At 28.9% G+C, this 11560-nt stretch overlaps 2 protein-coding genes across 2 annotated transcripts; one reads left to right on the top strand and one right to left on the bottom strand.

The window, feature by feature from the left end:
• Positions 1-3690: 3690 nt before the first annotated feature.
• Positions 3691-5777, top strand: LOC109790613 (uncharacterized). Its single transcript, XM_020349800.3, has one exon. It carries the CDS (start codon positions 4164-4166, stop codon positions 5238-5240), a length of 1077 nt encoding a protein of 358 aa, XP_020205389.1. The 5' UTR covers positions 3691-4163; the 3' UTR covers positions 5241-5777.
• A 4505-nt stretch (positions 5778-10282) lies between these two features.
• On the bottom strand, positions 10283-11350 carry LOC109790617 (uncharacterized). Its single transcript, XM_020349805.1, has one exon. The coding sequence runs from the start codon at positions 11348-11350 to the stop codon at positions 10283-10285; it is 1068 nt and encodes a 355-aa protein (XP_020205394.1).
• Between the last annotated feature and the right edge of the window lie 210 nt (positions 11351-11560).

The following is an 11560-nucleotide window of genomic DNA, read 5'->3' as shown; positions in this document are numbered from 1 at the left end:
TTAAATTTTAAAAATTTAATTTAAAATATTTTAATATCTTTATTTTTAAATATAATTTAATCGTTTATGTTAATTTGTATTATATTAATTTGATATGTTGTATTCTATATGTAAACTTGTTATTGTTATTGGACATTGTTTTTTTTTTTTTTGAGGTGTTAATGGACATTGTTATATTTTATAAAATTTAAATTTAAATATTATATTGTATTTAGTTTAGAATTTTATGTATACATTAAATATTAAGAACTTATTAATAACATTTTATTTTATTAATATTGATTTGATGACGGTTCAATTACGATTAAATCATTAAATATTGAACTAGTGTTTAGGTTGGTTCAATGATCATTAAGTTTTAAAAATATTGGTAAAGTTCATTCATATTAGAGAGTACTAAGTAATTTTGTCTCGTCTCACACACATTTCTTTTTGTTATTTTTTTTACTGCTTGTACACACATTTTTTCATGACTTAAATATGTTTTTAATCTTTATAAAATGAATGAGTTTTGCTTTTAGTCCATGCAATTTTTGTTTTCATCCATGATATTATGTGATCATTATTTTACTACTTATTTATTTATTTAAAAATTAAGTAATCATCTTGAGTGTTGCCTATAATTATTATTGACATTTTGTTCGTGTGAGACACCTTTAATTTTTTTTTATAAGTCCTTAATATGAATATTATTTATCTACCTTAAAATCATCGTTAGAGATAAAAAATATACTGATTTTAAAATATTTTATATGGACTAAAATCAAAATTTACTCATTTTATAAAATCAAAAATATTTTACAAAGACTATACACATTAAACAATGCTTACAAATTTAAAAATAAATAAATAATTTATAAAATCAAAATAAAAACAAACTCATTTTATAGAAATAAAAAAACATATTTCTTTTATTATTTTTCGCTTCCTCTCTTCTAAATATGCACACATTTAATTTCGAATTCAATTTTCATAAAAAAAAATTAAGAGGCTTAAATATATTTTTAGTCTATCAAATTTAAGACAAATTTGTTATTGTCCCTCAAATTTAAAACTGTTGTGTTTAGTTCTATAATCTTTAAAAATCTTATTTTATTCTTTTAAATAACTAATAACATATTTAAAACTGACAAATTAAGACAGTTATATAATATTAACTGTATTTAATGCAATATTTTCACTAACAGGAACATCAATAGGTAAATTTTATACAATAATATTTAATAAATTTTTTAACAAAATAAAAATATAAGGACTAAAATAAGATTTTTAAAAATTACAAGAACTAAAAGTAATATTTTAAAATTTGAGGCATCAAAATCAAATTTATATTAAATTTGAGGGATTAAAAAACATAGTTAAAACATATTAAAATTAGCTTTTCAAATCAGCTAAATGAATTTAGGGGGGTGTATTGGATTAGGATTTTAAAGGACTTTTTTAGTTAAAAAAAATCCTGCGGATTTTAAAAGACTTTGCAGGATTTTCATGACTTTTAAGATTTTGCAAGATTCTACAAGACTTAAAATCAGGATTTTAATGGATTCTGTGGGATTTTGTGGAGTTTTGACATTTGATAAGATTTAAAAAAAATTATACATTCAAATTTAAAAAGAGTCAAAGATAAAAATAATAAATAAAAAAATAATGTCTAGATAAATAATAATAATAATTCTCTATAATATTCTATCCTCTTTTTATAGCATCCACTATCAATTGTAACAATTCATCGGAATCATCCTTAATCCAAGCTTCATAGTTTTCTTTCTCTTTTCATTTTTCTTTATTATTTCCTTGTGAATCTCCCATTTGAATTACTAAAACAATATATGTTAAAAAATAGTTATATAAATAATTACGGATAATAGACAAAATCAATAAAATTATATTATTATTTTTAGAAGCACACCATCATACAAGATCGAATATATTTTTGCTATCGAAATGGATCAAATACCTCAGTTATTATAAAAAAAAATGTAAAAACGAAAATATAGAAACATAAGATAATTTTTTATATAAAAAAATTAGTATATTCGATACTGAAAAAATATTTAGATATATAATTTTTTTTATATAAACAGAAGTATTTAGATATAGAGAATATATATATATATATGATAATTTTTAACGATATTTATAAATATAAATTATTCTAACAAATATTTTAACAATATTTTCTTTTTTTAAAAATAAGTTAATGAAGGCATAAATCCTAAACCCTAAAAAATTAGATATTGCAATGTCTTATGTTAATTTTCTTTTTTTAAAATATAAAAAATCTTAATTTCATAATATAAAAATAAAAAAGAAAAATTCATAGTAAAAAAAATAAAATAATTGTTGAGTCATAAAAGGAGGAGGGATAAGAGTAACAAATTCAAGGGAAAGAGAGAATTCGCAATTTTTATGCTAAGAGGGTTCTTCCCCCTACTAAGATCCATTTTTATCTCATTCTACTCACAAAAATCCTAACAAATTCATCTTTTATATATATATATATATATATATATATATATATATATATATTGTTGAGATTATGATATCAATTTCATCTTTCACCTTTTTCTTTTCTTAACGTGTGTCATAAAAAAAATTACCACTTAAAAGTTAAAATTTCAAGTATTTTTTTGTGTTATATAAAGGAACAAATTCAACTACATAGAATAAAATAAAGTAAGTCAATTAAAGAGAACGAACAGAAAAATAAAACAAGTCAATGACACTATCATTTACATATTAAAGTTTCACAAAATAGGATAATGGTATGAGAATAGTATTATATATGAGCAATGAACAATAGTGTAGTATTATTAGTAGAGAAAAAATGGAGAAGACAGGAGCATAGAAAAAAAAGATGAAAAACTCACTTGAAAATTCTTAAAACACTTGAAAAATCATTTCAAACAATCCTTCAAAATCCGATGGGTTTGGATGGGATTGTTTTATGAATCTGGTATTTATAGATAACACTAGAAAGTCTTTCAAAATCCCTCTCACACAACAATCCTTTAAAATCCTTAAATTTTTGAATACCAATGGATTGTTTTTAAGTTGTAAAAAATCTCAAATGAATACCAGTGGATTTTAATGGACTCTTTAAAAAATCCTAAAAATCCAGATTGAATACCACTGGATTGTTTTTAAGTGACATAAAATCCTGATTGAATACCAATAGACTTTTTTACTCAAAAAAAGTCTTTTAAAATCCTACGAAATCCTAAACCAATACACCCCCCTTAGATTCTCCAAAGTTTATTTCTTTATTATTTTTCGCTACCTCTCTTCTAAACATGCACACATTTAATTCCGATTCAATTTTCATAAAAAAAATATTAAAATTAGCTTTCCAAATCAGCTAAATGAATTTATTTTCTCCAATGTTTATCTCATTATTGTGCAAGTATTGGAAAACTTATCTACAAAGGCTTTAGCTATTAATAACGCCTAATGTTATATTTAGGATACAAAATTGAAATTATTTTTATGTTTATTTTTCCTTATTATTAATCATATCTTTTTACATAATAAATAAGTAATAAATAAAGCAATTAAAAAATAAATAAATACAAAAGTAACACTATACATATTGTTGTAAAATTTTTATTTTTATTGTGCATATAGTATTAATAATTAATAATTTAGAGAAGAAAAGGGGATAGCCCTGATGTGCTTACCCAAAACAGTATGAGCTTCTGAGGTCCAATAAAAGAAATGATATATGTTGAGCTGTAGAGAGCTCCAGAGTAAGAAAGAATAGAAATCTGAATTGTAAGTTGCAACCCTTTCCAATGTTACTGTGCATGGGACACAGAATTGGGTACTCACAAATCCCTTTTTAGTTTTTCTTAATCTTCTTCTCCCACACAATCTCATTCTCATTTCTTTTAGCCTCCACCTTAAATGCTGCACTTTTCCACGCTCCTCATTTCCATTCCCATATTCTAGGTACTGTATCGCTTCCTTCTCTTTCTTCAAGTTTCTGAATTCAACAACATTTGCCCATAATTCTCTTTCTTGAAGACACCCCACTTCTTGATTCTCGCTTTCCCAGCTTCATGTAGCTGTCCCGGATCTTGGGTTTCACACCAAACTTGGTGTAAATCTTGAATTCCAATGAAATAACCTTTTTTTTTTATTTTTTTTTATTTCTTGGCCCCAAAATGGAGATTTCCTGTGAAGGTTGTTCTCCTAGGATTAGGTCTGATTATTCGAGGAAAGAGGGATCCGAGGGAACCCCTTTTCAGCCGTTGGAACTCTCTGATCGTGATCACAGTTATCAAATCCAATCCATGAATGCTTTGGATATTCTGAGAGAGACTGTTAGGATTCTTAGGTTCAATTCGTGGGGTTTCATGGCAATCACTGTTCTGCTTATTTGTCCTGTTTCTGCAGTGCTTTTGTCTAATGTAATAGTGGATCACTCCATAGTGAGGAGTCTCTCTGTTAGGCTTATGTTGGTTGCACAGACTAGTGGTCTCCCTCTGAGACCAATCATCAAACAATCATGTCAGCGATTTGCGGAAACCGTGGTTTCTTCGGCCATGTGCTTTCCTTTGTATGCTACATTGTTGGTGTTGTCCAAGGCTGCAATTGTCTATTCTGTAGATTGTACTTATTCCAGGAAGAAGTTTGATGCTTCCAAGTTTTGTGTGATTGTTGCCAAGTTTTGGAGGAAGATCCTGTTCACATATATGTCGGCTTGTACAGTTATAGTTGGCTGCATCACCATGTTCTGTGTTTTCCTTGTGGCGTTTTGCAGTGCATTGTCTGTTCTTGGCTTTTCACCAGATGTTGTTGTGTATTGTGCAATGTTGGTTGGGCTGGTTTTCTCAGTTGTCTTCGCCAATGCCATAATCATATGCAACATTGCAATGGTGATCTCGGTGCTTGAGGATGTTTCCGGAGCACAGGCGATGCTGCGGTCGAGTATTTTGATCAAGGGTCAAACTCAGGTGGGTTTGCTGATATTTCTTGGATCGACAATTGGAATGGCCTTTGTGGAGGGCTTGTTTGAGCACAGAGTAAAGACTTTGAGCTATGGCGACGGATCTTCGAGAGTGTGGGAAGGGCCACTCCTGGTGGTAATGTATTCATTTGTGCTGCTTATAGATTCCATGATGAGTGCAGTTTTCTATTTCAGTTGTAGATCTTTTAGCATGGAGTCAGCAACAGATGGTGAAGGCAACTCAATTTTGGAAACTATGGCCATATCTGCTGAATCAATTGGCATTCAATGATATTGCCAGCATGATATTGATTATGTCAATTGAATCAATAAGATGAAAAGGGAATCTGTAAGAGATTGTTCCCAGCAAATTGTGGTGCCATTGAGGAACCTTGCAACAATACTTCCTCAGAACATTGGATAGAAGAGCTATATAGGGTGGATGACTTTGGATGGCTTTTACCTTGATGAAATAGCTCATTTCAGCGTACGGAAATTGCTTCTTTTAGTTGTAGTACAAACATGGAGAAACATAAAAGCGGAGTAAATGTATTTGTTTTCTGAGTGTTAGTAGAAAAGCTAATATTTTATAGACAAATTGAAGAGATTATTTTGAGTTGAAGCACATTTTTATTGTTCCCTGATGATACACAGTTACGTCCAATCTTTTTGAAGCTTCTGCTCTCATACTGTGTAGGGAAGTCTACGGAATTTTTCTGGTTAAATGATCTTTAGTTTCAAACATTACTGAACTACAATTAGCTTATTTAAACCAATATATGTTCATCACTAATAGTCTGAACTATAACTATTTTAAAAAGATGTAAAAGGTGTCTATTAGATTTTGTTCTTCTATCTGCCTCTGTTATATACAAATATCTCCTGTCGGTTAAAATTTCTTTCTTTATTTGTTCTAAATGGTTAGGGGTCTTTCAAGTCTAAGGCATGCCACAAGGCTTACTTTTAGGTTGGTATTTACCAATTGGCCCACTGAGGGAGAGTACTTTCAGTGATGTTTGAAAGTTTTTTCTCTAATCCAATGGCCTTAATGCCTTTTACAGTTTTTAATTCTATGTTAAACATACAAATAAAGAATCACTTTATCTGTGTTGATAATCAGTATGCATCAGGAGGATTCTTGAAAAGTATACTGAGCTCATTTGCATTGAAAAATCTCTCTATATGTGGATTATTGTCAAAGGGATTCACCTTCTGATTTTGCATTGCATTGAATGATCTTTCTATGTGTGCCTAACTGCTTATTTCTTCTAGTTTTGTGCATTAGAATATTTGTTAAACATGTAAAAAAAAAAAAAGTTCACTTGTTGACTGTAAGATGTTATAAAATATAGTGTAGTTTGGTGATCTGCCCCCGCATTTTGCAATAAAGATGAGAATGACCATTATACTTCCCAGAGTGAAAGTAGCAACTTTCTTCTGGAAGATTTATTCTAATGTTATATCGATATTTGAAGCGCTTCATGTGCTGAGCAAAATGGATGCTGACTTCTGAATTGCCTTCGGGCACCTTCCCTTTACTACACTGGATGATTTACTACAAGAAATTAGAGAGCAAAAAAGTACTGCAGTTGAGGCTTCTTCCTTAGGCCAATCAGGGTATTTCATTCGAATTATGGTTTGTTCAATGGCACATCTGGGGTTGGTATTTTTTTCTCGAGCTTTTTATGACTGTATGCTTGACAAAGATTGTTTAGTATCCTATTTCATTCTAATGGCACATTCAGGAAAACCCGTGATGTATCTAGTTCAGATTTACAATGGAAACATATATTTGTTGTGCATCCCAACAAAGATATACAGTATACTTGACAAAGATTGTTTCGTATCCTATTTCCTTATAATGGCACATTTAGGAAAACCTCAACAAGATATACAACATGTTTCCGTTATGTATTTTAACAAGATGCACGCACAATGAAAACTGGTTTCTGTTGTAGGGGTGTCTAACTTCGGGTCATTTTGTCAAATATTTTTTTTGAAAAGGTGGAGGTTTAAAATAGTGATTTGGAGGGTGCAATACATTATTGATTGAAGTTTTCTGTCCTGTTTTTTTTTTTTTTTTTTTTGCTTCTTTTTTCAAATGTGAAAGCTCAACGGCAACCTATGAAACCTGGACCTTTGTATTTCAATTTGTGCCTTTTTTTAGTGTGTATGTGCATCCAGTATTCTTTTTAAGACAAATGATGCCTAATTCCTTTGGGCAGGGTTTAGAGATTATTGAAATGAAGGGTCTTTTCCAATAACTGTTTAAAAACCTTTCTGTGTAATTCAACTGTTTGACCTACTGATTTTGATGTAAACAAATATGCAAATAGATGATCAGAAGAAGGTTGATGATTAAATTATTTGTACATGCTTTATAAAGTATTAGACAAACGAAAATAAAAGAAAATTTAATATCAATTCGTTGTAAGTCATTGTCTCGCAAGCACCTGTAGGAGCATCTAAAACTATGGCAAAGGGGACATTGTGATGACACATGGTTTGATAGTCTTAAGCTCATTATTCAAAACTTCCTTTGTATATTCCTATTAGCTTAAGGCATTATAGTTTACTCGATAACTGAAGATATTGTTAGAACTTTGCGTTTAATTATTATAAAAGACATGATAGAAATATGTTATCACTATAGCAACAGGTGTTTTTTACATTTGAAAAATGTCGGTTAAAATATGAAGAAATGTTATTAATTTACTTTTCTAACATTTTATCAAATATTATATAAAGTGTTATTAATTACTAAAGGCTCTAAGCAATATTTTTACATATTAATAGTAGCATTTTAAAAATGTGACTAATTTATATATTTTGTATCATTTAAAAAATGTTACTAGAATAATTTATTTTGCAAAACTTAAGAAATGTTACTAAATTTTTTTAAATGAAAAAAATCCATTTTTATATTTAAACAATACCCAATTTGAAAATATTTGATTTACATTAAAAAAGTAAGTTATCAACATTGGTTATCACAAGTGATAGAGACTTGTATTCCTTAATATAAAATTGTTTAGGACTTGAATCCTAACTTTAAATATAAAATAAATTGTGAGAAGAATAACTACCTTATTTATGTTCATAGTTTCTAATAAAGATTAATCTCTATTTTTCAACGATGAATACTTTGTATTAATACATGGCTATTAAAAAAAATAAAGTTATTAATACCAACTTATTAACAAATGGAGGAAAACAAAGGAACTTGCATTTAAAATAATATATATTATATATTATATATATATATATATATATGAGGAGAGTTATAATAATGTAACTTCTATTAAGTATTACATTATTCAATAACTTTATATTAAATGTGAATTTTGTAAATCTAACTATTAGATTGAAAGTTCATATCACTTTATATGTTTATATAAAATTTTGTTAAAATTAAATAACAACTTTGAAGGTAATCAAAGTGTTTATATTTTAGTATATTTTAAAATGAATATATTACGTCAATTTTGTTTTAAAAAAAAGTCACACCAGTATTATTATAACCAAGGTTATAATAACATCGATGTAACTTTTACCAAGTATTACACCGCTCAATAACTTTATATTAAATATAAATTTTGTAAATTCAACCGTTAGATTGAAAGTTCTTATCATTGTTCAATTTTGACAAAATTTGGTATAAACATATAAAGTGATATATACTTTTAATCTAACAATTGGATTTACATTCACATTTAATACAAAGTTATTGAGTGGTATAATACTTAGTAAAAATTACATCGATGTTATTATGACCCGCCTCTTTCTCTCTCTCTCTCTCTCTCTCTCTCTCTCTCTCTATATATATATATATATATATATATATATATATATATATATATATATATAACTTTTATTAAATATTATATCGCTCAATAACTTTATATTAAATGTAAATTTTGTAAATTCAACCGTTAAATTAGAAGTTCTTTACTCTTAGATCATATATACAAAATTTTATATTAATCCAAGATAATTTGATACTTCATTCTTAATAAACAAAATTGACGTAATATATACATTTCAAAATATACTAAAATATGAACACTTGGATTACCTTCAAGTTGTTGTTCAATTTTAACAAAATTTGATGTAAACATATAAAGTGATATGAACTTGCAATCTAACGGTTGGATTTACAAAATTCACATTTAATATAAAGTTATGGAGCGGTGTAATTCATATATATATATATGAGGAGAGATCCCTTTTAGTCTAGGAGTAAGTCTACTTATACTTACTCCATTCAATAACTCATATTCTACATCAAATTTCAACGATTCAATCGTTCAATTTAAAGTTCTTAATGCATAGATTAAATCTGCAAATTTTTAGAAAATTTGAAAATCATTTGATATTTCTTTATATTAATTCAAATTGACAGATAATCATAAAATTATTTTATACATTGATTCGAATTAATGAAACGAAGTATCTAATGATTTACAAATTTTCTAAAATTTGCAGATTTGATCTATGCATTGAGAACTTGAAATTGAACGGTTGGATCGTTGAAATTTGATATAGAACATGAGTTATTGAACGAAATAAGTCTAGGTAAACTTACTCCTAGAATAAAAAGATCCCTCCTCATATATATATATATATATATATATATATATATATATATATATATATATATATATATATATATATATATATATATATATATATATATATATATATATATATATATATATATATATATATATATATATATATATATATATATATATATATATAAAGTTTATTTTAAAGTACTCTAACTTACCAATATTCCACTACAAAATCAACTTCAATACAAACTGAAACTATAACTAGTAAAGTACTAGATATCCGTATCCTCCTCACTCTTGCAAATTTTAATATCATTGACTCCCTTTGATCAAAGCTTTTAGTTTTACATTTTTCTTCGGTCATAACTGAGTCAAGATTCTTCTGATGAATATGGACATTTCATAGTTGTTTCAATATCATGCTAAAGCAGAAATGTAGCATCTTAAGGAAGGGTCATTTAAGAATTTATTGAATAGAAAACCATTGATCATATAGTAAAACTGCATCAGCTTTATTTATAATGAATTTAAAGAATATGGACTAAGATGTTATCCTCTATCGTAAAAGATAAAAAGAATAATCTATGCTACTCCAATTTTATTTGCTGTCTAATGAAAGTTAAGAAGACTTCTCAATGAATCAAAGAAAATTCAGCTCCTCCCGTTAGTGCTTTGCATGTCTAAGCTATTTCCACCCTTGTTATTGATACGCATCTTCATTTTATTCCTCCTTATTCTGGTAATGTCGCAGTTCCCATCCTCAAAAATTCTCCAATTCCTTTCCATTTTCTGGTCCATCTTGTAGCCTCAAACACTCAGACACCCCAATTAAGGTGTAAAGACAAGCTGAGAATTTTCTTTCATACTTCATCCTGAAAGTTTCTCTACCTAACTGTGAGTCATCAAAATCATATTTCTCTTCCGCTAACGGTCCCACCATCTCTTCTGCTATCTCAAATGGAGAAAAAGAGTAACTCAATGATCCACCAGTGTCCAAAAACTGAAAATCAGTGATGCCAAAATCACAGTCTTCAAACTCTCCCTTACCACTCACAATCTGGTTGTTTCCATCATAAACATTGTTAGCACAATCATACCCGAATCCAAAATCCTCCCTGCCACCCTCTTGGATAGAATTTGCTTCATTAGCACCACAAATATAGTCACAAGTAGTTATGGAAGAAGAACTATAACTAGTAGCACCATAATAACTTTCTCCAACAATCCCATGTCCAACCATATCTAAAATATTCTCATTATGAGGTTCTTCTCTTTGGTGATAAAAATTTTCTGGTTCTACTTCGGGTTTGGTTTGTTGCTCATAATGGTTACTAGGAAAAGGAGTGGTAACCATGCATGGAGAGGTCATGTTTCTAGCTTTGAGCCTAATAAGAAGGAGTTTAGCAATCTTTGGAGGAAGAGCAGGAACAGAAGGAGAAGACTGTGAAGGAAAGAAGTTTGTGCGAGTGTTGGGACCACGAAGCAAACGTGCTGCCTCATCATAAGCTCTAGCAGCATCTTCAGCAGTGTCATAAGTGCCTAACCAAAGTCTAATGTTCTGAATGGTGTCTTTGATTTCAGCCACCCATCTTCCTGAGGGCCTTTGGCGCACACCAATGTAACGTTTCTTGGCTCTTCTAGCTCCAAGTATAGCAGCAGTCATTGATGCAGCCTCTTCCCTTAGTTTTTCCCATTCAATGTTCCCTTCTTCTCTCTTCTTTTCCCCTCCTTCAGTACCCTCCCATCTTTTTCTCTTGTTCACCATCTTCCCATTCATGAGGCTTTGGTTTTGGTTTTGGTGCATAGCAGCATTGGAGAGCACACGCATTTATAAGTGATGAGAGAAGCTCTCTAGTTGATAGAGATCTATTTTGGGGTCTCTAATGCTTGTAGCTTCCCTTTTGTTCCATGTCTAATTCGGCTTTCTTTTTTACCTTATTTTTTTAACCTCAAAAACAAGCTTTAGAACAGTACAGAGCTTTCTCTTTCATTCCAGGGGGGAGATTACAAGACGTGTTTTACAATGGAACTGACTTTT

The sequence above is a fragment of the Cajanus cajan genome, chromosome 3 (genome assembly GCF_000230855.2).
Source record: "Cajanus cajan strain Asha chromosome 3, NIPB_CcT2T_4, whole genome shotgun sequence".
NCBI lineage: Eukaryota > Viridiplantae > Streptophyta > Magnoliopsida > Fabales > Fabaceae > Cajanus > Cajanus cajan.
The sequence above is the reverse complement of the archived record's forward strand: the minus strand, read 5'-3'. Positions and strand labels throughout refer to the sequence as shown.

Excerpts from the sequence above, each read along its gene's own strand:
- LOC109790613 (XM_020349800.3), top strand. The coding sequence starts at position 4,164 with ATGGAGATTTCCTGTGAAGGTTGTTCTCCTAGGATTAGGTCTGATTAT.
- LOC109790617 (XM_020349805.1), bottom strand. The coding sequence starts at position 11,350 with ATGCGTGTGCTCTCCAATGCTGCTATGCACCAAAACCAAAACCAAAGC.